Below are 27,921 nucleotides of genomic sequence, written 5' to 3' on the forward strand. Positions count from 1 at the left end.
ATATAAATACCTCTATGGATGGACGGTATCGCAGTGACTGTGAAGTTCCATGCAGTAAAAAAAAAAAAAAAAAAAAAAAAAATCTGTAACATAAACCAACCAAAACTCAAACACAAATATCAAATATTGGTGTGTTATATAGGCCAAGTGACTGTCCACTACATGCTACGATGACGTTTAGCCCCTACACTTTTCATAGTGGTGTCACTGTGCAACTGAACACACAGATACTGGATGTGCATCTGGTATGTTGAAGCCTTCAGATCTACTGAGCTAATTTAATGCCAGGTTGCTTATCTTCATTTTGTGAACTTGCAGCTTTGCTTTGTACACACATTACAGGTTCTGTGGCTGTGTGCAAGTTTCACACATTTGAAATGAAAAAATCTGTAGCTTTAATTCCAGTTTGTTCAAGTTTTGGACTAATAGCTCCATTGTATAAACTTGCAGCAAATGGTTTGTAGTTGCGTTTAAGGTCACATATAGTTGAGAAATTCACAGACTTTCAAATTTGTGAATTTATTTACAAGTGCGAATAGTGTTGACTTTGAGGAAAAGCTATGATAGCCTTACATGTGTTAGAATGAAATAATGCACGAATATATATGAAGCTATGCAAATATTAAAGCTGTTCTAGGCTTAAGATTTTCAAGATTTTTGCGAGGTTTAATTGAGGCGCTGTAGATTCTCTGTATTTGCCCAAATTAAATTCTGATGTCAGGCATGGTCACTTCTCCACGCAGGAAGTGATGAATCTAAACTTCAGAAATCCAAAGTGTCTCCTAAACAGCGGTGAGCAGCGCTCCATCCAGAGAAAGCTGGACTCACCAACATTAGATCCCTTTGGTATCTTTGGTTTAAAGCATCACAGACCAGCTGGGTTGGTAAACATGAGCGAGTTGTGTGCAGTTCACTGACCTCACCTTAACAGGATTTCTGGGTGTTGAAGTTCAAATTTTTCAAACAGTTACCTCTCGCTGCCACTAGGAGCCGCCAACGTGCAAAGTTGCCTAGCGCAGCTTTAAGTTACAAGCATGCAAAATGCATTCACGAGTATGCGAACTGGAATTACAGATGTTTTCATTGCAAGCGTACTGAACTTTTGCACAACCACGGTACCTAAAATCTGAGTACAAAGCAAAGTTGCAAGTTCACGAAATGACACAAATAGAAATCTTCTGTCATTAAATTAGCTCCGTCCTGGATCCCATACAGTGAAGACGGGCTTCCTGCAAAACAAGAGAGAGACAAGAGAGTCTTTTTTTTCTTTGGGACCCAAAACTCATTAAAAATACTACTATTGTTAATCAGTTGGGGGACAGCAAGAACCCCAACAGCCCCAAATAGTTTAAAACACAGTGCTTTGAAGGGATGTACGATAAACAAATGGACCTGCTTGTGTGTTTGCACAGATGAAGATAGACTAGTGTTAATGAGTTGAGAATGAGATGTTATTAGTAGAATTCTATACCTTTGCCGAATTCCCCTTGTGTGGAATCGGCCTATTTCTTCGGACCCCCCCCCGCAAACTTGACAATCTACTGTTAAAGACCTTCGGAGTTTCTCTGCGAAACTCGCGGATGACGTTAAGGTCGAGTGCCTAATTTCTTCTTCTTTGCTGCTTGATGTTCCTTTTTTCTTCCAAATCTTGTCGAGGAAATCCAAATGAGGCTCTAAATACGAATCCGTTGCCCGGGGTCTTCCGGGGTCGCGGCACTTCTCCTTTAACTTGATAAAAAAAACAAAAAAACAGCAAAGGCCCAAATGACGCTGTGCAATTTTAAGAGGTGTGCAACAGAAAACGGCCGGGTGGGATGTGGGATCACTGTGCAGTCATGTCCATCGCTGTCCACGTCTTTCTCATCTCAGACTTCTTTTTTCTTTTTACGTTGCCTGCTCAAATCTGGGACCAAAGTCAAAGCCGGGGTCAGTTCACGCAACATTCCCCTCCGTTCAAAAATGGAAATACAATCTGCAACTGCGTTCATTTTCCGTTTTTTTCCTCAATCGGTTGGAAAAACCAACCCTTAAAACGTCACTTTTTGTCCGCTTGACGAACCGACTGCACTAACAAGTGAACTGAACCCAGCTCAGCTTTGAATACTGATCCACGATCACTTCTCGGCTCACGCGATCGTACGAACTTCTCAAAATCTTACAATAAAGAAATCAGACTGTGTGATTTAAAGTGGTGCTGGCAGTAGATTTACACCGGAACAGAAAAATCTGATTTTAAATCCTATGTGTAGCACAGACCTGGATGTCTAAACAAGGAGAATTCAGTCTCCATGTGGTTTCTCCTAAATTTCGACATAAGAAGATCAGATCCCAACCACAAAAATTTACATATCTGAGCTTTTGGTCCCTTGTAAATCCAGCCAGTGAGAAGACATCTGTATAACCGGTCTAATAAAAAACGATGATATCAAATTTGAGCAGGTAAAGCCAATGGAAATGAAGCCTGGTCCGCTGTGTATTCTAAAAACAGTGCCTATTTTTTATGTGTAGTGATGATGACTGTACTCGGTATTAACTGTTGACTTCAGATGGCTCCGATCACAGAATCTAAATAGATACGACAGCCATTCAAATCTGTATCTGCATATGGCTTGGTGCACCTAAGATGGCTGCCATTGAGTGTTTAATAATTCAGACTCAGAAAGCTGATATATTACCATGGTTATGACTAGGGTGAGACTGATATATGGAGCCGATATTGTGCTTTTTTATCAAAAATGGGATATGGTCCAGTCAGTGTCATCCACCTCTAATATGATGCAGTTTGATTGATTACATATTTATTGTAGAACTGATTAATATTACATGGGTTGTGGATGGGAAGCTCTTAACCTGAATTGATTCTAATGTGACACTTTGATGGGATTCTGCACAAGTATGCATGAATATATTTTATTATTATTAGTAGCAGTATTACTGTTACTATCTTGGGTTTCAGTGGAGAGTTTTAGTGTCCTTATGGTCTGAATGCTGTTTAAATGCTGTTTCAGAGGCTTTTCTAGCCAGACAAGAACAAAATTCTGGAGTAAACAATGCTTGTAATAACATTTTTAAGATTTTTTTTGCCATTAAAATGGTCAACTTTAAAGATTCAATGAATACCTTTCAGTGTAAAAATAGTGAAATTTAAAGATATTGAATATTGGCACAGAATATCAACTAATGTGACATTTTAATCGGATTACATACATACAGTATGCATAATAATTCTTACTCTTACCATCATCCTGGGTTTCAGTGGAGAGTTTTAGTGTCCCATGATGGTCTAAATGCTGTTTCAGAGGCTTTCCCATCCTGACAAGAATAACATTCTTGGGGAAATACTGAATATTTGTAAGTTTTTTTGGCATGAACATGGTTAAGTTTAACTATACTGAATATCTGTGTAAAATATCAGCTATCGGCAGCTTCAAAAATAAAAAAAATATCGGTATCTGCCTCCAAAAACCCATAATTACTTCTAGTTAAAACATGATTTCACATCTCAACTTTCTGAGTCTTCATGTTCGGTCCACTACATGCTCATTTCCATGACAGATTCAAATCCTGTACCAGCCATCCTAGGTGCACCAAAGGAGGTTGTTCTGCTCCACCAGAAAGTGTCCTTTCTATCTATTGCAGTTCTGTGATTCTAACGCCATTGGGATCTACTGTATATAACTCATCAATATAGATATATCCTGTATAGATATGTATGATGTTTGTATAGGAGTTATTATTGTATGCTGTTGGTTTGACCAAAACCTGGGTGTATCACCGCATGATATCAATGTTGTAAAGATGTAGACAAGACACACAAGATGATGATGATGGTGATGATGGTTATTCTTGTCAATAAATCACGTTTACAACTGCTCTCTGCTACAGACTTACAAATTAGAAATGGAATACATGTGGTTCTCTAAGAGCCAAAGGATCCTCAAGAGTTTTTTGACAATATAAAACATTAAGTTTCCTATGTTTGTATTAATGATTCTGAAGACTTGATTTGCATTGGGCTACTTTAACTAGAGCCACCCAGTCTGTGCTGGGATGTAAGAATCAATATGGAGAAACTATGGAGTCCTAGCAGGAGTTAGAAATTAGTTTTACTCCAGTTTTACACCATAATATTTCAGAATATACAGAAGTGATGTGAATTTGTTAGAAAATATACAGAACTACTTCAGCCAATTGAGGAATCAAACTTGGACCCACAACAATCATCCAGATGTGATGAAAACAAATAGTATGTTTTTGGGATAATGTGGCTATTTCATATGCTGTTCATTCAACCAATGAACAAGTCAGTAGGCATTTATAATATTTGTTGTTTTTTGTGACTACCATAGAAATGCCTTGCTCTGATCTCTATGGACACAACTTTGTCCCCTTGTTTGATTCAATACCAATTGGAAATATCATAAATAAATCAGTTAGCAGTCACTTAAGCCTGTGATGTCCAACTGAAATTTTCCATATCAGACATCACAGTTACATCTTTATTATTCGTGAAGTCAGTAATGATCATCATACATTCAGCATCATATACACCTACCAGACTTCATATCACATCGTTAAATCAATAAATATGTATTGAATAAATATGCATTATAAACAGAGCTCATGCTTGAGCTGTAAGCTCCGTAGGTTAACATTGTGGTCATGAGGAGAGAGGAGAGAGGATTCATTATTATTCCAAAATTCTGCTTCTGTGTTCAGTCTGTTCATGTTTTAGGGTGATGGTTGGAAAAGATGAAGTTGCCTTTAACAGTTTCAGAAACAACAAAAATGACTATATATATATATATATATTACTTTCCCGTTACACTCTCAAAACCGATGACTGCATCACTTTGTTCCCTTCTAAAATTAGGATAAGTGAGTTTCCAAACAGCATTGATTTCCGATGTTGTTGTCGTCCTTTTACTGGAAAAGTCAGATAAGTCTGAACACTCGGAGAAAGTCAACCTTTCTACCATTTCTCAGCAAAGTAGTTTCAGGGGTTTTTTCCAATGTGACGACAATAACATTCTGGGGGAAACACTGAATACTTAATTTTTGTGGATTCTTGTGGAAGGTCAAGATACTAAATATCAGCTATCAGCAGCTTCAAAACTAAAATATTAACATCAGTATTATCAGCCTTCAAAAACCCCATTGGTCAAACCCTAGTTGTAACTGGAGTATTATTACTGAAATTGAAACAGCAATTTGTTACGCTACTCATTAATGGAAAAGTAATATTACAACCATCCAACAGCGATGGCAACATAAACATTTAACTGAGAGTATTTACAGTAAGATGGCAGATGACGGGTCACGGAGAGGTGAAAGGTCAGAGGTTAAGGGTTCAAAGGTCAGTTCTCGGAGGAGTCGGTCTCCTCCGTGGAGCCGTCGCTCTCCACCTCCATCTTCCTCCTGTGGTGGATGTTCCTCCTGGGGGAGGCCTTCCTCTGCACCTCCTTCAACCCCCCCACCGCACTGCCGCTGCTGTTGCTGCCTGGGCTGACCGAGATCTGGGAAATGCTGGACAGGAGAGGAGAGGAAAAGAAAAGCAGGAGAGAGGAAAGGAAAAGGAAAAGTAGGTTAAAATGTGTGATCTTGTTATGATATAGTCAGTATGTGTAGTATGATATAGTCACTTGTGTGATACACATGTCTGTTGATATAGGCTGCATTTATGTGCCGGAACCTACAGTTCTCTGTGTGTGTGTGTGTGATCTCACAGTTTGTCCAGCTCCTGGTCCATCTCTGGGTCAATCAGCAACTCTGTCTTGTTGGGCAACGCTCCTGAGAGAGAAAGAAGAGGAAGAAAGAGAGGATTTAAAAATGTAAAAGGTCCTGTGATCTCCAAATTACATAGATTTGATATGTAGCTCTATTAACTCTTTATCAGACTATTTAATCTATAATTATGATAATAAGGCACCAGTGTACGTGTTGATGGTGTCAGCAGTAGTAGCAGTAGTAGTAACAGTACTAGTAGTGGTAGTAGTAGTAGTAGTAACTGTGGTAGTAGTGGTAGTAGTGCTAGTAGTAGTTGTAGCAGTTGTAGTAGTAGCAGCAGTAGCAGTAGTAGTAACAGTACTAGTAGTAGCACTACTAGCAGTAACACTAGCAGTAGCAGTAGTAGCAGTAGTAGTAGTAGCAGTAGTAGTAGTAGTAGTAGTGTTAGTAGTAGCAGTAGTACTAGCAGCAGTAGGAGTAGTAGTCGCAGTAATAGTAGTGGTAACATTAGAAGCATTAGTAGTAGTAACAGTAGTTGTAGTAGTAGTAGTAGTAGTAGTACTAGTAGTAGTAATAGCAGTAGTAGCAGTAGTAGTAGTAACATGTAACTTACCTATGTTGTGGTTGATGGTATCATGTTTAGCCAGGCTCATTAGGAAGCTGTAATAAGAGACTTTATCAGTCTGTTCCAATATTTCTCTCATACAGGACCTGGGAGGACGACTGCACACACACACACACACACACACACACACACACACAGAAAAAACAGCTAGTACAACACACACCAAACCTGGTACCACAAGAGCTGAGAATCATTACTGCCATTTGTGTTAACCTGCTGATGGGAGGAATACTCTACAACACCAGGACAATTCAGAGAGCGTCAGATAAGTTATCAGTCAGAAAGTAAACAGTAAAAGAGTGTGGATTTGGCAAAGGCTGTCTGGTACCAGTAGTGAGGAATGTATATGTGTGTGTGTGTGTTTTACCTATGTTTAAACCTGTCACAGAGTGCATCTATACACTGTGCCAGTGTGGACGGGTCCACCCCGCCCTGCTGCTGCCCCTCCTTGTCATTCTCCTCTGTGGCCAGAGGGGGGAGCTGCTCTATGGAGGTGGAGGTAGGGACGATCACTGTGTTGGGACTCTTCCCTGATAACAGATCCTGGTAGATCACCAGCACACTGTCCAGGAACTCTGCAGAGACACATGGGTCGAAAGTTGGTTGGGACAGATGGGGTTAAAATTGGTTTACTTGAGTTTATAATCTATTAAGAAATAATTAAAAACAAATGCTCTATCATTAGCAAATGAATGACAATTAGGTTATGGTTAGGGCTGAACTGATTGAATCAAATGTATACTAATCCTAGTCCTGACACATATAGACAATAACTGTTTTGTCATCAGTACCTTGGTAGTAGAACTGCAGCTGGAAGGCGTAGAGGAAGTCGGAGAAAGACATCAGGCAGTCAATGGCGTCGTCCATCAGAACAATTCTACAAGAGGACAAACAGTTACATCAGTTTACACCAGTCTGCTCTCAACCAGTTCTTCCCAGTGGTGTAGTGGTAATTCAGGAGGTGCTATACCACTGAGGGTTGTTGGCTATACTGGGACACCACCATCCTATTGATTTAAGGTGAGATAAGATGAAACTTGAATGATCCCTGTGGGGAAACTGAGTCGTTGCAGCAGTGAAAAGTAATAGGATACAGCCAAGAAAAATAGAATTTAAACAGGAATAGAGCAAATGGGGGCATAATTACAATGTTATACCATATTAAGTAGAAATATAAGAATGAAGGAATGAAATTGCAGGAATTACAGCATGTATGCAGGGTGTGCAAAATATCAGCAGTATACTCTGACAAAGAAAAAACTAAAAGAATAACATGTATGACATGAAAAGACTAAAAAAAACCCATTAGATCAGCTTTTTTCACTCTCATCGACCTATAGCAACAGCAAAATCAAGGTAAAAACAAATGGCAAGTAATAAAAATGAAAAACGAACACATCTTAAGTGTGAACACCATTCAATTGATACTTAGTAGAAGCATCTCCTGCTTTGATAACAGCAGTCAGTCTGTTTGGATAAGTTTCTATAAACTTATCACATGTGGATTTAGGAGTTTTCTCCCATTTTTGTTTGCAGAGGAGTCCAAACTCATTCAGCTTGCAAGGGGACTTTCCTATGCAACTCCTCTTTAGGTCAATCCACAGATTTTCTATAGGAAAAGATTGAGCTCATCTGATATAGCGTGGTAGAGTAAAGTAGTGGCATGCTATGGTAAAGAAACAAACCTGTGACCTATTTGGGTTGTGATCCACAGTTTAAGAAATCCTGGTCAATGCAGTTCTTTAACACAGTAAAAAGTAGCGAAGTATGAGAATAGTGACCAGTGTCTACAGTGTGTGAGTGTGCTGACCTGGCTGCACTCTGCACCATCTCCACTGGGAAGTCGGGACACAGTAGCTGCAGCAGAGACCTGTACTCCAGCATGGACAGTAAGTCTGAAATACCACAAGAAGTAATGCTGATATAAGATGCATCATATAGGCCATTTGCAAGGTGGCTACTAAATCCTGATTTATGCACTGTTATAAAAAAAGAAAAAAAGAAAACAACAAACAGTTTCATGACATAAATTAGTTTCAAAGTAACTCATAGTCACAACTTAATGGCTACACAAGCCATTATGCAGCTGTAAATGAAACAAAGCTACAGAAGAACAGCTATTTTTCTGCAAACAGCATATTTTTTCAGTAATTCTATGCCATTTTGCAACTCAAAAATCAAGAACAGGTTTCATCACATTTTAATGGCAATCGAGTTGACTGAAATGCCAAGTATCTGCTTTAACTACTAATTATACTACTAATTAGTCGTAGTCACATTCTAATTAATATCTACTATGCCTCTAGTAAGGACTTTTCGAATTTAGGAATAAACTTAGGGAACATTTTATTTGAAGTGGTGCTCATAAGGCATCATAAGCACATTGTGAGTTTATGAGAGTTGTTATGATATTGTTTGATGTGATGATGAGGCAACATGATATAATAAACACATTGTGGAAAAAATGTAGGGTGTTGAATACTTTATGAGGCAACTGTATGTTTAATTACATGATATAAAAGTGAATGTGATTTTCTGATTTTTGGCTGATGATTATGTTGCTTATAATCTGTTTGCAATGCATCATAATGCTCTTCCAAATTTCTTATCCAAATTTCCTCATAGCTCCTGTAATCCTGTCATGTAATCTAGTATGGGCCGTATCAACACATCAGATAACAACATCTATCATAAGTGTAGCTTAATATATAGCATTACAGATTACAATGACAACATATACATTCACAACTGGTGCAGGGAACAGGGCAGAGCTTTAAGCCGACAAATTACAAGACCTAAGAATACATAAACAACAATTTCTTCTTAATTTTTTCTTTCTTTCTCTCTCTCTCTCTCTCTCTCCTACCGCCACTCTTGCCGATCTGCCTGTAGCACCTCCAGAAGACTCTGACGAAGGAGGCTCTGTTATGGGGAGTGGCCCTGATGTAGTTGTACTCTCTAAAGAGGACGTGGTTGCTGTTCTTCACACTGCTGAAGCTGCAAACACACACACACACAAAAATGACAAAAAACACATGAAATGCACTTTCCTCCCAACCTCAAAGCTAGTGTGATCAGCAATATATAACTATGTGTCAGCAGCATGTTATGTAAAAGACAGTTAGGTCACATTCACAACCACCGATGTTTTCAAGGACCTACACAGGAGCCCTGCCAATACCGAAGCAATTGATATGTATGTATCTCTATATTGTATATTGTTATGGATATGAATGGGTGCAGTGGAGTGTAACGTACTATTCAGCAAAGTAGCGGATCACCCCGAACTGCGTGTACTCCTCTTTATGTTCCAACAGCTGAGTCACTGCATCGCTCAGGTAGAACAACACATTAGTCTCCGCTAGAAGAGACACACACACACACACACACGGTTAGAAAGAGACAGAAGGGAAGAGGAGAACAATGAGTTGATTGCTCTGATAATATCTTGCCAGCATATTGATTTTCAATGGGACACAGAGGGATGGATGGATAGCTGATGAATGATGGATGGAGGTATGGAAGGGAAGAGGAAACGAACTGATGGGATGAACACAGTGACAAATGACTGACAAGATATTATTAACGTTATTTGGTCAAGTGCGAGTGTGAGTTTCCAAATTAGTTTATGGCAATTTTGCTTGATCTTTGCTCTTCCATATTATGATAAAAACTACAATATTCAATTTGGACTCACTCCGGCTGATATATGGAGAGAGTCACCTTACTAAACCCAACTGACTCCCATGAATAGGACCAATACAAGCAAAATAGCGTAATTTCAGTACAAGGCAAGCTAACGGCGTTGGCTACCGTTAGCTAGCAACACAATAATGCTGGAGTAACGTTACTTAGCTAACGTACCTAGGTATTCGTCAACGGGGACGGTCGAATTAAAACGGTTCATTTTGGTCGTCATTGCAGGAGCTAGCGTTCATTTAACGGCTGGTGAGCTATGTCGGGTGTATGTTGATGTAAACTAATAATTGTCTAGCTACAAACACGCGTTAATAATTTCATTTCTACAGCAGTTTCGCTAGCTGCCGTAGGACTGCCTGTCTCGAGATGGTGGGCTTCCATGGAAACAGCGGGTTGTTGTGCGTTACATTAATGAAGTCCCCCCGAACAACATGGTCAGCTGAAAGGTTCCTACGTTATGTTCTGTACGGAGATGATATAAATAATAATAATAAACGTAACATTCATAACAATAATCAAGCATACTCATAACGATTACAACCATAAAAATCACAATCATAATAATAGTTGTAGATTATCTGAGCACTTTACAAAAGTAGTAAAAAATACATAAAATTGGCAGCAAAAGCAATGAAAGCGCTTGAGCTGTTGTATTTCAGGTGTCTTTGTACATCGTCGGTCTACACATTAGTTGGAATATCACAATAATACTAATTAATTTTTCCAGGGGCATAGTTGTAATGTTGTAATGTTGATTCATTAAAGACTTGCAGATTTAAGAGACTAGGAGACAATTCAAATAACCCAAAGGCAACATAGTGTGAAAAATTGGATGATTGGATGGAACAAGAAGAGTCAATAAGTTTTAGCAAAAATACTACATTATAATTTTAAGATTTTAATATATATATTGATTTTTTTTATTACATTTTGTTATATTATATTATTGGCGTTTGCTACATTATAGGCAGTTATTAGCCTACATTATAGGCATCTACACACCTATAACAAAGATGTAACACATTTAAAACATTTATTAACTATCAAACTCTATTCAACAATTTATTTAATACTAAGAGAACAAATGAAAGTATTATACTTGGCTGAAAAGTACATTCCGTTGTAATACAATAAACAATAGGCCTATAAGAAGTGCGTAAGAGATGTTAAAAAGGAGAATTCATGCATATTCAGACTATTGAATATACATATTCCTTTTACAATGGTGATGGGCTCCCACAGGAACCTGAGCACAAAAGCATATGTAGGCTATGTATACTAGTTTTTTCAGCTTTTTCCTCCAATTATTTTATTTTATTTTATTATTCATCGCCATAACACCAAAGCCCAGTTTAAGAGAGTGATGTAGTTTCAGGGTGGTGCCCCTCTCCGCCGGCCCTCCCTCTGTCTCTCCGCCCTTGGAGGCGTTTCAAAGAGTTGCATCAAGCTAGACACAGACGTCTAGCATGATACCGGAAAAGGGCGTTATTTTGTATTTAAAATTACATTTGTCACTTTCATAAAAATAGATACAAAAATCCATACATCTGTATTTAAGAATATGAATTTACTTAATATACCTCCTCAAACACAATTTATGTGTTCTCACTTTGATACTTTGTATTAAACATAAAATGTTTCTACAGCGTAAATTATTGTTTTATTTTGAAAATTATAACCGGAAGTTTGATCTTGTATTCTGGTTGGCTTGACGCTAGCTTTCCAAACCTCGGTTGGGCTCCTCCGTAGTGATCCCATTATCACCTCCATCCGACTAGACAGCCAGCATCATATTGTCTCCTCCTAGATACGCGAACAGGTAACCAAGCAATGTAAAATAATCTCCTTATTTTACGTAACATTCTTATTTAACTCTGAGCTAGCATGCTACGTTGTTGTGTTTCTGTAGCTGTCGTTGTGAGCTGCGTTGTCAGGCCTGGCTGTGTTGTTGCGGATGGAAGGTTAGCTTACATAGCCTTGTTTCTAAGTAGCTAACACTGTCTAGCTAACGGTAGCTACCGTCTGTTGCAAACAATATGGTCTCATTTTATGCATTTGCTGGATGTGTATTCCTCTCTACACTATATATAAGGCGCATAATGGTCACCAATGTTAGCTAAAAAAGGATTGCACTTTGTATTCAAGCGGGTTAAACCAGTATGGGGAGGAAAGGGTTCGGGTTGCTAACGCTAACTAGGTTACTAACTTAGCTACTGTTACTGTTGTTGCTAGTTAATGTCGCTACACTGGTAACGTTATGTTCACGTCAAAAGATTGTCATCTAACTAGTAACTAACGTCAGCCAGTCAAGCCAGACGATATACCCCACTCCCAGTTTGACTAAAATGGAAATAGCATTGTTGGCAAGCAGTGAGATGGTTAGATAATAACATAGCTTGTAAACGCTAACCTAAAATTTGATTATGATACACTATTGTGATGGCCGAAGGTGCAGTCAAATTTCTGTGTGCACAATGTTAGTTGTGCATAGATTGTGGATTGCTGTCTGACTATGTGGAGTCGCATTTTTGAATATTTGGTCTGAATCTGGGATCTGGGCTCCGTCAAGACCTGCTGTTCCTTCTGCTATGGAGAGAACGACGTGCCAAACTCCATTCAGAAATCTGACAGTAAATTCTGACAGTTGAATTCAGTATACATCCAGTACTCCAAGAATCACTCAAATCAAATCTCAACCTTAAACTTGCTTCGCTTGCTACTCCCACAGTCTCCATCTACCAAAAAAACACTGTGGTGGGTGGCAGCGAGCAGTGACAGCCAGTTCTGAAAGTTGAGATTTTATCGGAATGACGTGCTGCTTGGTTGATCAGATGCATGGGGAATTCACCAGTGCAGCATGATGACTCTTAAAAGCTATCAAGTCATGTTCTACCAGATATGTACCTTTATCAGCCAGCAAGACCACAGTAAACTGGTCGATTTTTGAGTTGAGTTTGGCGCGACTGAACGTCTACCGCCCTGTTGTCTGATGTTTTGTTTTGATTGCTTCACATTTGTGGCAAGTTTACTCGTATTTATGAATTGATGAACTTGGCTGTTTTTTCTAAACCATAGCATGGGACCCACACAGATTATGGCTTTGTTAAGGGGGTCTCCACAAGCATACTGATGGGTTTTAATAAGCATGGATTAAGTTTACCAAGAATTAAGTTTACCAAGTATGGTTGCTGGGCTGTAAATGTTGAACCCCCCCCCCCCCCCCCCTCGCTCTAAGTCAACTGTATTTTGCTGGGATGTGGATAAGGATGTCTTCAACCTGTTTACTAGATCAATATGAAATCTGAATCCGTAGCCCCTCCCTGAAAGTGCATTAGACAGTCACATGTGAATGCTTTCATGAGGAGGTGTGTGTGTGTGAGAGAGAGAGAGGGTGTGACTGAATAAATGAATTCACAGGGAGTTGCCTGTGTTGACAGAAATTGCAATTAAGTCATTTTAGCTGAAGCTGTCACCCAGGACTTGGAATGAGCGAGCGAGACCGTTTCTTTTTCAGCACAGGAGAATTTGCTCGATTTGGATAGAGTTAAAAGATTTTCTTTTTTGATCGTGCATAACGGCAGAATACCTTGTGCGGAAGGTCACCTGAAACGCTTTTCACTCTGAGAAGAAATCGCACCCTCTTGCAAGTTGGAATTTGCTGTATATGTAATAGCGCCATTTTGATATTTTCGGTGGTTCATTTTGCAGTCTCGGGTGTAGCAGCAGTGTTTCATCCAAACAAAGCCGTCGTAATAATTTGCATGTGATTTGCTCCTGTGCAGTGTTGTTGAATGTCATTGTCCGGCAGTGGTGTTGCTGATAGACGGCTGCAGTTGAACATCATATTACTCCGATGAAGTTTGGATTTTAATAGATTCTCATAACACTGCTCCACCGAGGCCAACGTTTCTGGGTTGATTTTGCAGCGTTCACTTGTTTGTTTGTCCAGGATTTCAATTTTTCTTTGGACACAAGCCCCCTCATTAATTTCTAATGGGATTTTCTGTTTTCCAGCATTTCCACTGAAATTTCCTCCTGATTTGTTGTTGTTGTTGTTGTTGTTGTCCTAAATGCATGCCATGTTAGACACTTGATAACCTCCCGGAACTGAGAGTTGTTGACTGGAAAGTGAGGTCAATGAAGACGGCTCTCTAAAAGCCGTCAGTGCATGCAGCCAGAGCCGTGACAGTCCACATAGAGTTTGAATCAATTCTTGGTTGACATTTTGTCAAGTGTCTAGGATGACATTGCTATATTTATATTCAGTGGTTAAAGATTTATAACTGTCAGTGTCACATTGTTCATGAATAAAATTGCTGCAGTTTTACTTCTCTGACAGTGTTAAACTTGTGGATTTGGTTGCTGCTCTTTGGAGGAAAAGGGGACCTAAAATCCTCTGGGTGCAATTCCAAACCTGCTATTATGATTAGCATTAGAGGGAGTTTAACTGCAAATGGAGTGCATTGGATTCAACAGTTTTTTTTTGGTTGATAATGCTGTTGTTGTTTTCCCAGTTGAGAACCTTTGGGGAAGCCCACCCCCAGAGTGGCCGCCATGGGGGACGATAGCGAGTGGATGAAGCTTCCCATCGACCAGAAATGTGAACACAAGGTGACTGACTCACTGACGGGCGTTTTGTCCTGAATGGCATTCCCTTCACGCCCATTCAGTCCATTCAGAAAGTAGATTTTCTCCCTTAGTCAAATGAAACACTTTCGACTTAAGAAGGCTGATCCAGAGAACGGTCAAGCGCTCCGTCTCGTCCAAAGCAAAACCTGAGACTGAGTGCTCTCTCACGGGCAACTGAATTATAGATCGCATTTGCTTTTGAGGTCTGATTGGTTTAGTGGGCCAGCATATAAATCTCTGGCCTAGCTAATGGGTTCCTGCCTCATCAGCTGGTATGTGGCTTATCTCTGAAGTGTTTCCCCTTCTTTTCCCTTTTCTGGAAAGGTCCCCCCATTATACATCATTATAAAATGATACGCATCCGTTAGATTTACTGATCCCCTGTAAACCAAGCAAGCGCAAGCACATGTAAAAATGCTTCCCGTTAATATTTCTTACACACTCGCTACATTTATTGTTGATTCAGACCCCCAATGTAATTTATAGTTTACAGGGTCTAAGCCAATCAAAACAAAACAAAACAATGGCTCTGTGTCACACAGGCTCCTGATTGGCTGCTTCTTACACTGCTCCACACAAAGCGGTAGCATCTAAACCTCTGCCTGGATGCTTAACTAGCCAGACGTTAATTGAGGAATTTATTTAAACTTTCTGCCCCGCATGCCATTAACCAAAGCTAGCTCGAACTTACTCACACTCCCCTTGAACTTTTAACGGGGGGTGGGAGCATCAGAGGGGAGGCAGGGGCAGCTGTCTTCCACTTTAAAGGCCGCCGACTGACAACAGTGAAGGCAGTCCGGCTCTTTTTAAGGCTTCATGAGCCCAGACGAGCCCTCGCCTTAAGCTCACAAATGATCATGAAAGGCAAACCCGACAGTATCTCTTCAGCAAACAATTAGCCTACTGTAAGATCAGAGGGCAGTCAGAGTGGAGAATGAGATATGTAAGAGATGAGGTTCCATTATGAATGTAGGTCACATCCCCCGGTCTTTTCTTCCGAACATCCCTCCACCTTCCGGTCTAGAAACTGGAAAGACTCTTTAAATTTGTATGTATCTGTGTGTATATGTGTATCCAGTTTCTATTTCTCTCTCTGTCTAGGAAGCCTGGCCGCATGGTTATAATGAAGCCCCGAGGCTGTTTATCTAACTTTCTCTCTCTCTCTCTCTCTCTATCTATGTCTCTCCTCCCTACACAGGTGTGGAAAGCCCGTCTGAACGGCTACGAGGAAGCGCTGAAGCTCTTCCAGAGGATAGAGGACGAGAAGAGTCCGGAATGGGGGAAGTACCTGGGGCTGATAAAGAAGTTCGTCACGGACTCGAACGCCGTGGCCCAGCTGAAGGGCCTGGAGGCCGCTCTGGCTTTCATAGAGAACGCACACGTAGCTGGCAAGTAAGTAACAGCACTAATCACAATGATAAACTATACATGAACCCAGGATATCCGCTGGAAAGTCTTTATCTAAATTAAAGGAATTAAAATGTCAAATACAGTCAGTTCTTTGCGCTGCACTACCTGAATTTGCATCTCATAAAAATTTCACCACTCCTTTTTTTTTTGGGTTGCTAGTACATTCCTATGAGCTCAGATTTGATTAACTCCTCCCCAGCGTACCGGCTGAGTAACCCGACGCCCCGGCTGATTGTTATTTATGGTGAGAGGCCCCGGTATTGGATCCCGCTAATAACGTATGCGTCCAGCTCCAGTTAAAGTCTATTGTGCCAGCGAGACGGGCATGCGGGACAGGCACAACACATTTGTTTTTTTGGGGTCAACAGACGCGGCCCGTTTGCCGAATAAATGAATCAAGAAATAGAAACGGGCAGTAAGCCAAGATTAAGGTTAAGCAAGGTGGTCGGACTGCAAAATTGAAGGCCTTCCAACTAAAGAATGAAATGGGTTTTTTTTCAGATGGTGGTCTTTGCATATATTATACCAAGTGACTTTTAGTTATAAGCCTTTGTGTGGAAGTCTGTACCGGTCAGACAAAACTTTATATTTTGACTAATACAGTTTGGTGCCAGATGTACTTTGCAAATAGAGTTATAGATGACTTAGACTGATATAATCGTTTTCCAATATTAAACATTGGATATTGGCCAGTCCACCGATATGACGGATGTGATGCAATTTGATGGTGTATTTTTTTATGTGCAATTGATCAGTTCTACATTGGTTGTCTATGGGAAGCCCTTAACCTGAGTTGAATTTAATGAAACATTTTGATCGGATTCCACACGAATATGCATGGATTTTGTTTTGTATGGATTGTGTTGTTTTTGTTATTATTACTATTAACTTGGCTGGGCGATATGGACAAAATCAAATATCACAATATTTTTGACCAAATACCTCGATATCGATATTGCGACAATATTGTAGGGATGACTATTGGTGCTTTCACAAAATATTTACCCAATGAGATTGATTTGATAAATAATCATCAGTAATGTGGATATAATGACTAAGTGGGTAAAGGCAAATAATAGAACAGCTAGAACAGTCTGGTAAGTTCAGAAAATGACATCACTTTACTGTAATGCAGCCTTTAAAACCAGGAAAAGACAACACTGATGCCATATCATGATATTACGATATCCAAAATCTAAGACGATATCTAGTCTCATATCACGATATCGATATATTGCCCAGCCCTAGTTCCAGTAGATATTTTTTGTGTCCAGTGGTCTATATGCTGTTTCAAGGGCTTTTCCACCCTGACAAGGATAAAAGTCTTTGGGAAACACTGAATACTTGGATTTGTTTTGGAATGAAAATGGTCAAATTTCAATTTATCTAATATCCCGCGTGTATCATCTTTCAAAAACCCATATCCGTCAAACCCTAGCCCATAATATGAGTGTCTCCTTCCATATGTCTAGTGTGTTCTGAGAGTTTTGCGTCTCCGCCCTCCGCTGCAGGACGACGGGCGAGGTGGTGTCGGGCGTGGTGACCAAGGTGTTCAACCAGCCCAAGGCCCGGGCGAAGGAGCTGGGCGCCGACATCTGCCTGATGTACATGGAGATCGAGAGGGCCGAGGTGGTGCAGGACGAGCTGCTCAAAGGGCTGGACAACAAGAACCCCAAGATCGTGGTGGCCTGCATCGACACGCTGAGGAAGGGGCTCAGGTCAGCACCATTGCGTTTTAACACGTTCGGGAACATATTCCTCATATCAGTACACCTCTAACCGTCTGTCTACCTCCTGTCCATTGTCGTCTTCCCCCCCCTCCAGTGAGTTCGGATCGAAGATAGTGACGCTGAAGCCGGTGGTGAAGGTTTTGCCCAAGCAGTTCGAGTCCAGAGAGAAGGCGGTGAGAGACGAAGCCAAGCTGCTGGCTGTGGAGATCTACAAATGGATCAGAGATGCACTGAGGCCTCCGCTGCAGAGTATTAACTCTGTACAGGTAGGAGACACTCATCTACACACACACAAAATTAAACTAAACGCTGGTTTGTGCTTTTACATGACACTAAACGGTGTGTTGTGTTGTCTTCTGTCCCTGCAGTTGAAGGAGCTGGAGGAGGAGTGGGTGAAGCTGCCTTCCTCTCCTCCCAAACAGAGCAGGTTCCTCCGCTCCCAGCAGGACCTGAAGGCCAAGTTTGAACAGCAGCAGGCCCAAGGAGGGGACCAGTCTGATGGTAGGGTTAACTAGTTAGCATATTGCATAGGATGCAGTTTACATATTTATTGTAGAATTGATCAATACTAAACTGGTTGTGCATGGGAAGCCCTTAACCTGAACTGATTCTAATGAGATATTTTAATTGGATTCCACACAAGTATGCATGAATATCTGGGTTAATTTGGGTTTCAGTGGAGAGTTTTAGTGTCCCATGGCCTAAATGCTGTTTCAGAGGCTTTTCCACCTTGGCAAGAATACAATTCTTTTTTGGCATGAGAATGATGAATTTAAAGATGAATATTGGCACAAAATATTGGCCATCGGCAGCTTCAATCCAAAAAAAATAGCTGTCTCAGCCTCCAATAACCCATATCTGTTGAACCCATATATATTGCTATGTTGTAATATATATGTATATATAAAGGTGTTTTTCTATCTTTTTACTTGTCTTTCTGTCTGCCCAGGGTTGAAAAATGAGATATATCATGAGATTTGTGCTGGTGTTGCATTTTTTACGCCTCAGCAAAATGTGCCTCATTTCTTTAGGAATTGTAATATTCTCCACAAATATCTGTCCCCGCATATATTATGTCTTTGTGACATTGTCTCCGTTTCAGTTGTACGATGCAAATTGTGAGTTTTCAGTATCACTTTGGATCAAGCCTTAGATGGCGACAACGATGGGGAGTTAGTGGTTGTGGAGTCACAGTCTAACAGCACTTCTTCTTCTCCACTCTCTCTCTCTCTCTCCCAGGAGAGGATGAGGAGGAAACAGCAACAGCAGTGGATCCTTATGAACTGCTGGAGGCTGTGGAGGTTCTCTCCAAGCTACCTAAGGACTTCTATGACAAAATAGTAAGTCTATCTCTGTAAACTACTCAAAATTTCCATGAGAAAATAATTACTTAGCTAATCTAGTTTGAACAACCAAAGACTTTTATTGGTAGAAAAATAGCCTAAGTGTATATCAATTACCTAAAGACTTGTACAAGTATTTCAGCTTTACAGTGTGATGAAACCCTAAGTGTTACTCAACCTGACCTTACTGTGTGTGTTTCTACAGGAAGCTAAAAAGTGGCAGGAGAGGAAGGAAGCTCTGGAGGCTGTAGAGACTCTGGCCAAGAACCCCAAACTAGAGAATGGAGACTATGGAGACCTGGTTAGAGCACTGAAGAAGGTACAGACTGATGGGAAATAATCATACTACTACTGATAAAGTTGTGAAACGGCAATTATTTGTCAATGGCCCAACCCTCACTAGAACCAAAACCACCTTAATATCTACACTCTGAACTTAGCTTGATTTTGCAGCATCAGCAGAGGAACAAAATGTTGTTTTTTTGTGAGATTTCTGGAACTGCATTTACTATCAGCCTAAGGAACAAGGATAACATGGTTTTTATCAGGGTGTCTTGTTGCAAAGCAGGTTACAGGAAACTAAGACATGGATGAGGAAAAGATAATTATGCAAATCTCAAAACCCCTTGTAATATATGACTGTATATTAAGTGGGTAATTAAACAAGTAGCATGCAGTTGTTCATATGGACAGTTAGGATAAATGATAGGAAAACATCATTTTACAGTACTTAAATTCTTGTCACCATGTATCATGTTAAATGAAGGTTGGAAGAAATGAACCAGGCAATATTCAACAGCCTTAAGATTTAGCATCAGCTGACGTGAGTGAATGTGACAGTCTCTGCAGAGTACACTGACTGGTTTTGTGTCCCAGGTCGTGGGGAAAGATGCCAACGTGATGCTGGTGACGCTGGCAGCTAAATGTCTGGCTGGACTGGCTGCCGGCCTCAGGAAGAAGTTTGGAACGTACGCATGCCATGTAAGTTAAAGGGATCCCTTAATATTTTGAGAGTGAGCTTGCTATTTGTCTTATTCAAGAACTCGTCTCAGTGTTTCTGGGAAAGATTTTTGTATCGGCACGTAAATGAAAGGGCTTGTTTGCATGGTAGCCATTGTTCTTAGCGCTGTTCTTTGAAGCCATTGGGTACCATGGGCACACAGTAGCTCAATAGCGTTGGCTTATTCATGTTAAAAAGATACAGTGGACATCAAAAGTCTTCAAAAGCCTTTCAAGTTTTCATTGCCCTGAGGCTTGAAATGGAAACCCATTAATTCTGACTTTTTCCACTTTCATTTGGATATAGTAAGTATAGTATGCAAAATCAAGGTAAAAACAAAAGACTAATCATTTCTGACAAAGTATTAAAAATGGAAAACTAAAATGGAATGATGGTAGATATGAGCTTCATGCTTAACATAAAATCACCTTACAGGTAGTAAATACTGCTTGGGAAATAATTTAGTAATAGACTGCAATTTCTCCAACTTCCTGAATTCAGTCAATTACCAACAACAAAACACCAGTAGTCAAGTGTAGGGAATGATGTATTATTTTTTAAATAAAATGAACAAAATAATGATTTTCATCATTTTCACCATATAAGTCATTTTATGATTGAAATGCCATGGCAGGACACAGCTACTTGCCATTGTAATGTTTGATTTGCTGTAAAACATGAGCTCAAATGTATCACTCACCATGTACATGTGTGTTAAGTATAGAAAAAGCTGATCAGGAGCAACTGAAGTCTACAGAAGAATTCAATCGGGACTTCTTGACTGCTTCAAACGAGTTCAAACATGTGAACACTTCCACGTTGCTGCTTTAAATCCTCAAGTCGTTCTGATGGTTATTCCCATATGACGAGAACACAGCATAAGAGGCGAGGTGGGAGGAGCAGATGGGTGTCGTTAAGGGAAGGGGGAGCCATGAGGAGCGGACCGAAAAAGACATGGAAGGCACTGTGAATTCATAATCATTGAGTGTGACTAAGTTAGAGCTTTGTGTGTGTGTGTGTGTGTGTGTGTTCCCAGGTGGTACCAACCATTCTGGAAAAGTTCAAGGAGAAGAAGCCGCAGGTTGTGCAGGCCCTGCAGGAGGCCATCGACGCCATCTTCCTCACTGTGAGTATAGAGTGGGAAATGTTTACATGCACATCCACTTCAGCCTGTGAGTCTGTCAAGATGCTGTATCTTTATTTATTTGTGCTGTTATTTTCAATGTGTATTATCCTCAGTACAGTCTTACTCTGAGCTATATCCTATTCTTCGTAGCTGCACTGGCCCAATTTCTCCCCATGGATCATTTTCATTTCATCTAATGTAATCCAATAAAATGTAAACCTCAGGTTGATCCGATTTGCAAGAGCCGATGGACTCCTTATGTTTTACAGTTTAATATCCCCCCTTGTTAGCATATAATACATTGTAACAAAACATCACATCTAATCTAATCATCTAATCTAAAGTTGAACTCCAAACATAGCAGACTACCAATGTTTTAGTCAGGATATGCTGACAACAAGTAAGGCTTTCACTGTCCCATAGCACAAAATGACCATAACATTTCCGGCCTGTACTCTTGTTTTGGAACAAAATCTCTCCACCCAGCAGGATGTTCAAGGGGAACACCCTGAGTGAGATAGATGGGCGTATTGTTAATATTGTTTTTTTTTGGTTTTTTTGTTTTTTTTCCCCAGACCACTCTCCAGAACCTTTCGGAGGACATCCTGGGAGTGATGGACAATAAGAACCCGTCCATTAAGCAGCAGGCCTCTCTGTTCCTGGCCCGGTCCTTCAGGCACTGCACCCAGGCCACGCTGCCCAAGAGCATCCTCAAGCCCTTCTGCGCCGCCTTCCTCAAGGTACGGTACACGTTTGGGTTGTCCACTCCCTCTAGTTTGTTAGCCACTGACCTCTCACACACAGCTAGCTTAGATGAGAAACTGCAGAAAAGTTTACTGTCTGTGGGTTGGCTGTATTCCCCCTAGTTTGATTCGAGCACAAGAATGACTGTTAGAATATTAGACAACAGTGCAAGTAAGAGAGGACACAATTGCCGGTGTAACGGAAAGTAATGCACCAAGTAGTGCAACTAATTACTACTCACTACACTTTCTTGAGTAATGAGCCCAACATTGCTCTCCACTGCCTCAAGGCGTCTCAAACTGGGGCTCAGGATACCACAGGGAGGTGTCAGATGATTTCAGGATTGAAAGAACGAGGAAAGATTTTATGTTCCAGTTTTCAAATGTTGTGATAAATGATTGTTCTCTCCTTTTTTTTTTTCCCCCCATTCTGTCTATCTCCGCCTTTCTCTTTCGCCCGCTCAGCAAGTGAACGACTCGGCGCCGGAGGTGCGCGACGCCGCCTTCGAAGCTCTGGGCACGGCCATGAAGGTGGTGGGGGAGAAGGCCGTGAACCCTTTCCTATCCGATCTGGATAAAATCAAACTGGACAAGGTAAGGATAAAAACACAGATAAACTGGAAATCGGATAATAAGGTAAAGATGGAGGAGGGAATGCGTCTTTAATGCTGCACTAGGCAACTTTGCACCTTTTGCGGGTCCAAGGGGCAGAAAAAGGAAATTGTTTGACCTTAAATACTCAGAAGTCATGTGATGCTTCATACCAAATGATACCAGAGAGGATGAAAGTGCTTAGTGTTTACTCGTTATATAAAAATCTCGCCTAGTATGAGAGCTCGCGCCGGGCGTCTAACCACTGTCCTTTGTTTCAAATGGTAACAGATAAAGGAGTGTGCTGATAAAGTGGAGCTCCCCGGAGGGAAGAGGGGAGCAGCAGGAGGAGGAGGAGGAGGAGAGAAGAAGGCGGCCGCTAAAGCTCCGCCCCCTGCTGAGGCTCCGGCCAGATCCTCTGCCCCCGCGAAGAGGACCCCCGCTGCTGCCAAGGTAAACCTAGAGCTCAGCTGACAAAACACAACCAACATGTTGAACAGGGATGTCTCATAAGTCAGGAATCATAGGGATAAATAATAATTTTTGTTTACTTGAGCTGTTTGTTGCCTCTGTCATCTGTAGCCGTCAGCAGGTCCGTCTAAGAAAGGCAAACCAGCTGCTGCCCCCAGTGGAAAAGCCAAAAAGTCATCTGACAATAAAGAGACCACAGAAACCGAACTGGCGGTAAGTCACATGAGATATACATGGCATATATATGGCATTTTGCTTTATTATATAGTCACAGTAGAGAGAGACAGAGAGGGAAGACAGGGCAGAGGCCAGCAGTGATCTTTCCTGCTTGCGATTACTCTCAGACAGGCAGCTGAAATTCAGTTTTTTTTGCATATCTGAGACAATATTTTTTCCTCAAGTCTGAATAGCAAAAAAACATGGAATCCCACCTTTTCAGATCAGACTTGAACCACATTCTTAGGCATAGGTTTGTGGTGTCTGTGCAATCCAACTCAGTCGGACCACTCGGATCGGATTTCAAGTGTTTTTTTTTCCGTGACACATGCATGTGACAGCACACGTTGCAACAGGGAGCGGAGAACAACAAACACGGTGGAGAGCTAGCAAGAGAATACCGTGCCTGGACAAACGAACTTGTCAGCAGCATGGCAGATACCAGCCTCCCCCCCTCCCCCCCCCTCACTGATGTTTTGTTGTGACTACAGCACCGCGACTACAAAAACGGCATCATAAAAACTGTCAGAATAAGCCCCGAGAAACATGCACACGCCAATGTCGCAGTGACAGCAAACGATTGTACTGTCGACACACACATTTCCAACTTGAAAAACAAATCAGCTTCACCTGTTGTCTGAACACAGTGTAACTAATCCCTTATTTCCCTACGCGTCTGCATGTCAGCTTGAGGTGTGTGAGGAGAGGGCAGCGGCGGTACTCCCGGCTGCCTGTCTGCAGCAGCTGGACTCGGCCAACTGGAAGGAGAGGCTGGCCAGCATGGAGGAGTTCCAGAGGGTAACGTCTTCTTTTCTGTTCCTTTATGCCAGATTAGATGAATTATTAATCACGGCAAAGGATAAAACTTTTACCTCTTTGCGCAAAAATTGTGTCTTGCATCTCACGCTCCAGAAATCAACCACACAAGACAAGACTCTACTTATATAACAACTGCTAGAATAACTACTATCATTTTGTTTCTGGCAATGGAAAAGGCTAACATGTTCCACCTGTTCAGTTGTATTTATATGCTGTCACAGTAGTGTTATTCCTATTTTGTTGAAGGCTATGGAGACCGTGGATAAGGCTGGCATGTCACCACCTGTCATTATAATTTCTAGTGATGTTCATCTGTGGTGTCATATTGTCTTCCAGGCTGTTGAGACTATGGATAAGGCGGCGATGCCCTGCCAAGCCTTAGTCAGGATGCTGGCCAAGAAACCAGGCTGGAAGGAGACCAACTTCCAGGTAACTGTCGCTATCGCAACAGCTGCTGTTGTAGTCGCGGTTGCCCGCAGTAACGTGGCTGCATCTGTCTGTACTCTCTGTTTGTATTCATGCCATCTCTCCCCGTGTAGGTGATGCAGATGAAACTGCATATCGTGGCTCTAATAGCCCAGAGAGGGCGGTTCTCTAAGACTTCGGCCACGGTGGTTTTGGACGGCTTGGTGGACAAGGTCGGAGACGTCAAATGCGGAGGAAACGCCAAAGAGGGGCTGACTGCTATAGGAGAGGCCTGCTCACTGCCATGGACTGCAGAACAGGTTTTTTAGTTGGTTTATTTGTTCATTTTGTTGAATTGCCCTGCTGAGTAACCCACAAAAATAGTCTTAGCCCTTAAGTAAAAAGTTTATTAAACACTTTGTTACGGTTAGGGAGGGGAAGCCAAGAAGATGCTGACTGGTATTCTGTACCATAGACAGGTCAGCAGGTCATTAGACAATTAGATTAAATAATTAATGATGAATATATTAACACTGTGTGTGTTTTGTCAGGTTGTGTCGATGGCCTTCTCCCAGAAGAACCCTAAGAACCAGGCAGAGACTCTCAACTGGCTGGCCAATGCCATGAAGGAGTTTGGCTTCACTGGGTAACACGTCACTCACAGCTGTGGTTTTAACTATCATAATTACAGTGTATATACAGGACTGTTTATATATGGATTAATCTAGGCCTATATTCTGTATTCTCCTCTCCAATCCTCTGCACTGTTCTCAGTGAAGTTATTAATTGTATTATTCATTCTTGCTGTCCTATTACTCTGTAGAGGCTTTGCAGTTCAGTCAGAAATCTCCTAGCAACCGTGTTTAGTACCATCTTCGGGGTCCATTGGAAAATTGTCTGTGCACAAGTAATGTCTAAATATATAACAACCAGGCAAGTAAAAGAGAGAGAGCTGAAAAGGATTGTTGTGGTGTGGGTGTAGGTTCATTCAGTAACGTTCTCAGTAAAAGTGAACAGTCTTCTAAGGTATTTGTTTCCAAATGTAGGTTACTGGGACACAGTAAACTGTCTTTAGCCCTGGCCTCTCCTTCAAAGCACTCTGAGTTGTAGTTTGAGGAGAGTCAATTAGGTCTATTGGCGATGAAATGATCGGTTCCCAGTCAAAAACAGAGCAAACGTTAACTATGTCTATTTCACACTGTTAAGACTGCTATAGAAATGCTATTTTCAAAACTATTTTCAGCCATTGTTGCCAAGAGCTGAGGCCCTTCCAGTGTGGCTCAATGCTGTCATCACCTGAAAGCCCTCTGTTGACTCCCTGTCCTCTCCCTTTCCCCCAGTATCAACGTCAAAGGCTTCATTAACAACGTGAAGACGGCCCTGGGAGCGACTAACCCTGCCGTGCGGACGGCGGCCATCACCCTCCTGGGCGTCATGTACCTCTACATGGGAGCTCCGCTGCGCATGTTCTTCGAAGACGAGAAGCCCGCCCTCCTCGCACAGATAGACGCCGAGTTCGAGAAGGTAGGGGCATTCTGGATGTGTTCAGCATGTAGTATTTTTTTTTTTATGCACTGTAATTTTTCCAGTCGAAAGGTAGGTTGGTATAGAAAACAGAAAAAAAATCAGCTTCTGTGACTGCCTTCTCTTTTTTTGCGCAGACTCCTAACCTTTCTACATCATAGTCATGGATAATAACCTCCATTTTATCCAATCCATTCTTGACTTATCCTTTCAGCCTGTCTAGACCTGTTGTCAAATCAATGTTAACATATTCCCATCCCCTTCTTTCACTAGCCCCGGGACCTTTAACTCAAGGTTTAATCCCACTGATCTTTTTCTTCCTCGGCCCTAGCCCCTGCTTTTCAGCGCTAGTATCTACCCTCTTAACTGTTAATCTGCGAGTTTGTGGTTGTGTCCGTTCCAAAGTCTGTTGCATGAGTCATCTTCCACCCCTGATTGCACAGACTCAAAGGATGTTCTCCTGCTACGTCTTTTCCTAGATTAAGTGGGTGTAACCAACATGCTGATCCAGCCTTGGACACTGCTGCCATGGGCCCAAGGGTGTATTCCCCTCCTGTCAGCTTTGTTTCCATGGTGTCTCGTGGTCTTTCCTTAGTTTTCAGCTGCTCTGTTCACAGCAGGCACTAGATGAATCTACAGAGTGTCTGAAAACTCTGGAATCATAGAGAAACCTCCAGATCCTGACAGCAAGTGTATGTGGGGAAATCAAGTGCAATAAGAAAAAAGAAATGGTGTTACTTAAGATGTACTGTTCGAGACTTTCGGACACCCTATAGTTGAGATAGGTGTGATTATATATGTGTGTCTCCTCCACAGATGCAGGGCCAGTCTCCACCTGCCTCGACCAGAGGCGCCAAGAAGGCGGGGATGGCGGAGGAGGGCGATGAGGAGGAGGAGCAGGATGAAGACGGGGGAGGAGGACAGGACATCATGGATCTCCTGCCTAGATCGGACATCGGGTAACCAAACCTAACACTTTGGTCCACTTTGGAAGTTGTCAGGCTCAGTTCCCTATGAAAAATCCCTGTCAGTAGACTGTATAGCTATAAGTTCTTAAAGTAAAATAAACTTTTTATAGCCCTGCTTGTTCTATTGCCAATATAATAATAACAATGATGATAAAGTAAATATTATTGTTATTATCACCACATGTGCTCTGTGAGAATTTTCAACCACCTGTCTTTTTCCATACTAAAATAAATGTTTCCATAATAGCATGCCTAAAAATGTATTTGTCCATCTACATTTTAGGTGTGATATTGTGTTCATAAGAGTTTGACTGTAGATGGAAAACAAGCTTTTTGGTATTTTTTGTGCTTTAACTTGAAATGTAGTTCTGTTTTGCTCCAGATTATAAATGTAAACAAACATACATACTTACTATACTCAATCAAAAATAATCAAGAGCAGAAAAAGTATATGTCCCACCTGTTACGCCCCATGACACTATCCTTGTGTTTCCGTTTAAGTTGGAAGAAACTTAAAGATCGATTCTGTTACTTTGATTTCAACTCAATGAACGCCAGTGATTCCTTTAACTCTCTCTTCTGCCTCTCTCTCTCTATCTCTCTGTTCTTTTTATCCCCCTGTCCTCTCTCTCAGTGATAAGATCACATCAGACCTGGTGTCTAAAATCGGGGACAAGAACTGGAAGATCCGGAAGGAGGGTTTGGACGAGGTCGCAGCCATCATCTCAGAGGCCAAGTTCATCACAGCTAATCTAGGAGACCTGCCTCTGACGCTGAAAGGACGGCTCACTGACTCCAATAAGATTCTGGTCAGTCAGACGGCTGAACTGAGCTAAAGGCTAATACAGGAGAGCTATCACTCTTTGCAATGTGCTGTTTAACACTGTGATAGTTT

General features: G+C 41.3%; 2 protein-coding genes across 2 annotated transcripts in view; one reads left to right on the plus strand and one right to left on the minus strand.

The window, feature by feature from the left end:
• Positions 1-4,445: 4,445 nt before the first annotated feature.
• cstpp1 (centriolar satellite-associated tubulin polyglutamylase complex regulator 1) lies at positions 4,446-10,421 on the minus strand. The gene is made up of 9 exons (XM_071547043.1): positions 10,217-10,421; positions 9,611-9,713; positions 9,219-9,349; positions 8,163-8,247; positions 7,144-7,229; positions 6,720-6,927; positions 6,341-6,450; positions 5,727-5,790; positions 4,446-5,526 (listed from the first exon to the last, which is right to left on the minus strand). Exons 1-9 carry the CDS (start codon positions 10,269-10,271, stop codon positions 5,358-5,360), a joined length of 1,011 nt encoding a protein of 336 aa, XP_071403144.1. The 5' UTR covers positions 10,272-10,421; the 3' UTR covers positions 4,446-5,357.
• A 1,371-nt stretch (positions 10,422-11,792) lies between these two features.
• The window catches only part of ckap5 (cytoskeleton associated protein 5), a 34,178-nt gene continuing 18,049 nt past the window's right edge, over positions 11,793-27,921 (plus strand). The window contains exons 1-21 of the mRNA XM_071547034.1: positions 11,793-11,870; positions 14,566-14,662; positions 15,879-16,072; positions 17,602-17,808; positions 17,915-18,086; positions 18,189-18,321; positions 19,060-19,160; positions 19,369-19,482; positions 20,040-20,144; positions 21,200-21,289; positions 21,865-22,029; positions 22,498-22,626; positions 22,915-23,076; positions 23,206-23,307; positions 23,998-24,108; positions 24,466-24,558; positions 24,669-24,854; positions 25,086-25,180; positions 25,875-26,058; positions 26,875-27,017; positions 27,661-27,835. Of these exons, the coding sequence (XP_071403135.1) occupies positions 14,606-14,662; positions 15,879-16,072; positions 17,602-17,808; positions 17,915-18,086; positions 18,189-18,321; positions 19,060-19,160; positions 19,369-19,482; positions 20,040-20,144; positions 21,200-21,289; positions 21,865-22,029; positions 22,498-22,626; positions 22,915-23,076; positions 23,206-23,307; positions 23,998-24,108; positions 24,466-24,558; positions 24,669-24,854; positions 25,086-25,180; positions 25,875-26,058; positions 26,875-27,017; positions 27,661-27,835 (2,718 nt within the window). The 5' untranslated portion in view covers positions 11,793-11,870; positions 14,566-14,605. The remainder of the gene's footprint in view (positions 11,871-14,565; positions 14,663-15,878; positions 16,073-17,601; positions 17,809-17,914; positions 18,087-18,188; positions 18,322-19,059; positions 19,161-19,368; positions 19,483-20,039; positions 20,145-21,199; positions 21,290-21,864; positions 22,030-22,497; positions 22,627-22,914; positions 23,077-23,205; positions 23,308-23,997; positions 24,109-24,465; positions 24,559-24,668; positions 24,855-25,085; positions 25,181-25,874; positions 26,059-26,874; positions 27,018-27,660; positions 27,836-27,921) is intronic.

The sequence above is a fragment of the Centroberyx affinis genome, unplaced genomic scaffold (assembly GCF_046629955.1).
Source record: "Centroberyx affinis isolate AG114_WGS23_722 - 3 ecotype Tasmania unplaced genomic scaffold, CSIRO-AGI_Caff_v1 ptg005625l_1, whole genome shotgun sequence".
Taxonomy (NCBI): domain Eukaryota; kingdom Metazoa; phylum Chordata; class Actinopteri; order Beryciformes; family Berycidae; genus Centroberyx; species Centroberyx affinis.

Coding starts and splice junctions, on each gene's coding strand:
- cstpp1 (XM_071547043.1), bottom strand. CDS start 10,271: ATGACGACCAAAATGAACCGTTTTAATTCGACCGTCCCCGTTGACGAA. Junction 8,248..9,218: donor GCAGATCGGCAAGAGTGGCG/GTAGGAGAGAGA, acceptor GTGGTATTTCAG/ACTTACTGTCCATGCTGGAG. Junction 7,230..8,162: donor ATGGTGCAGAGTGCAGCCAG/GTCAGCACACTC, acceptor GTCCTCTTGTAG/AATTGTTCTGATGGACGACG.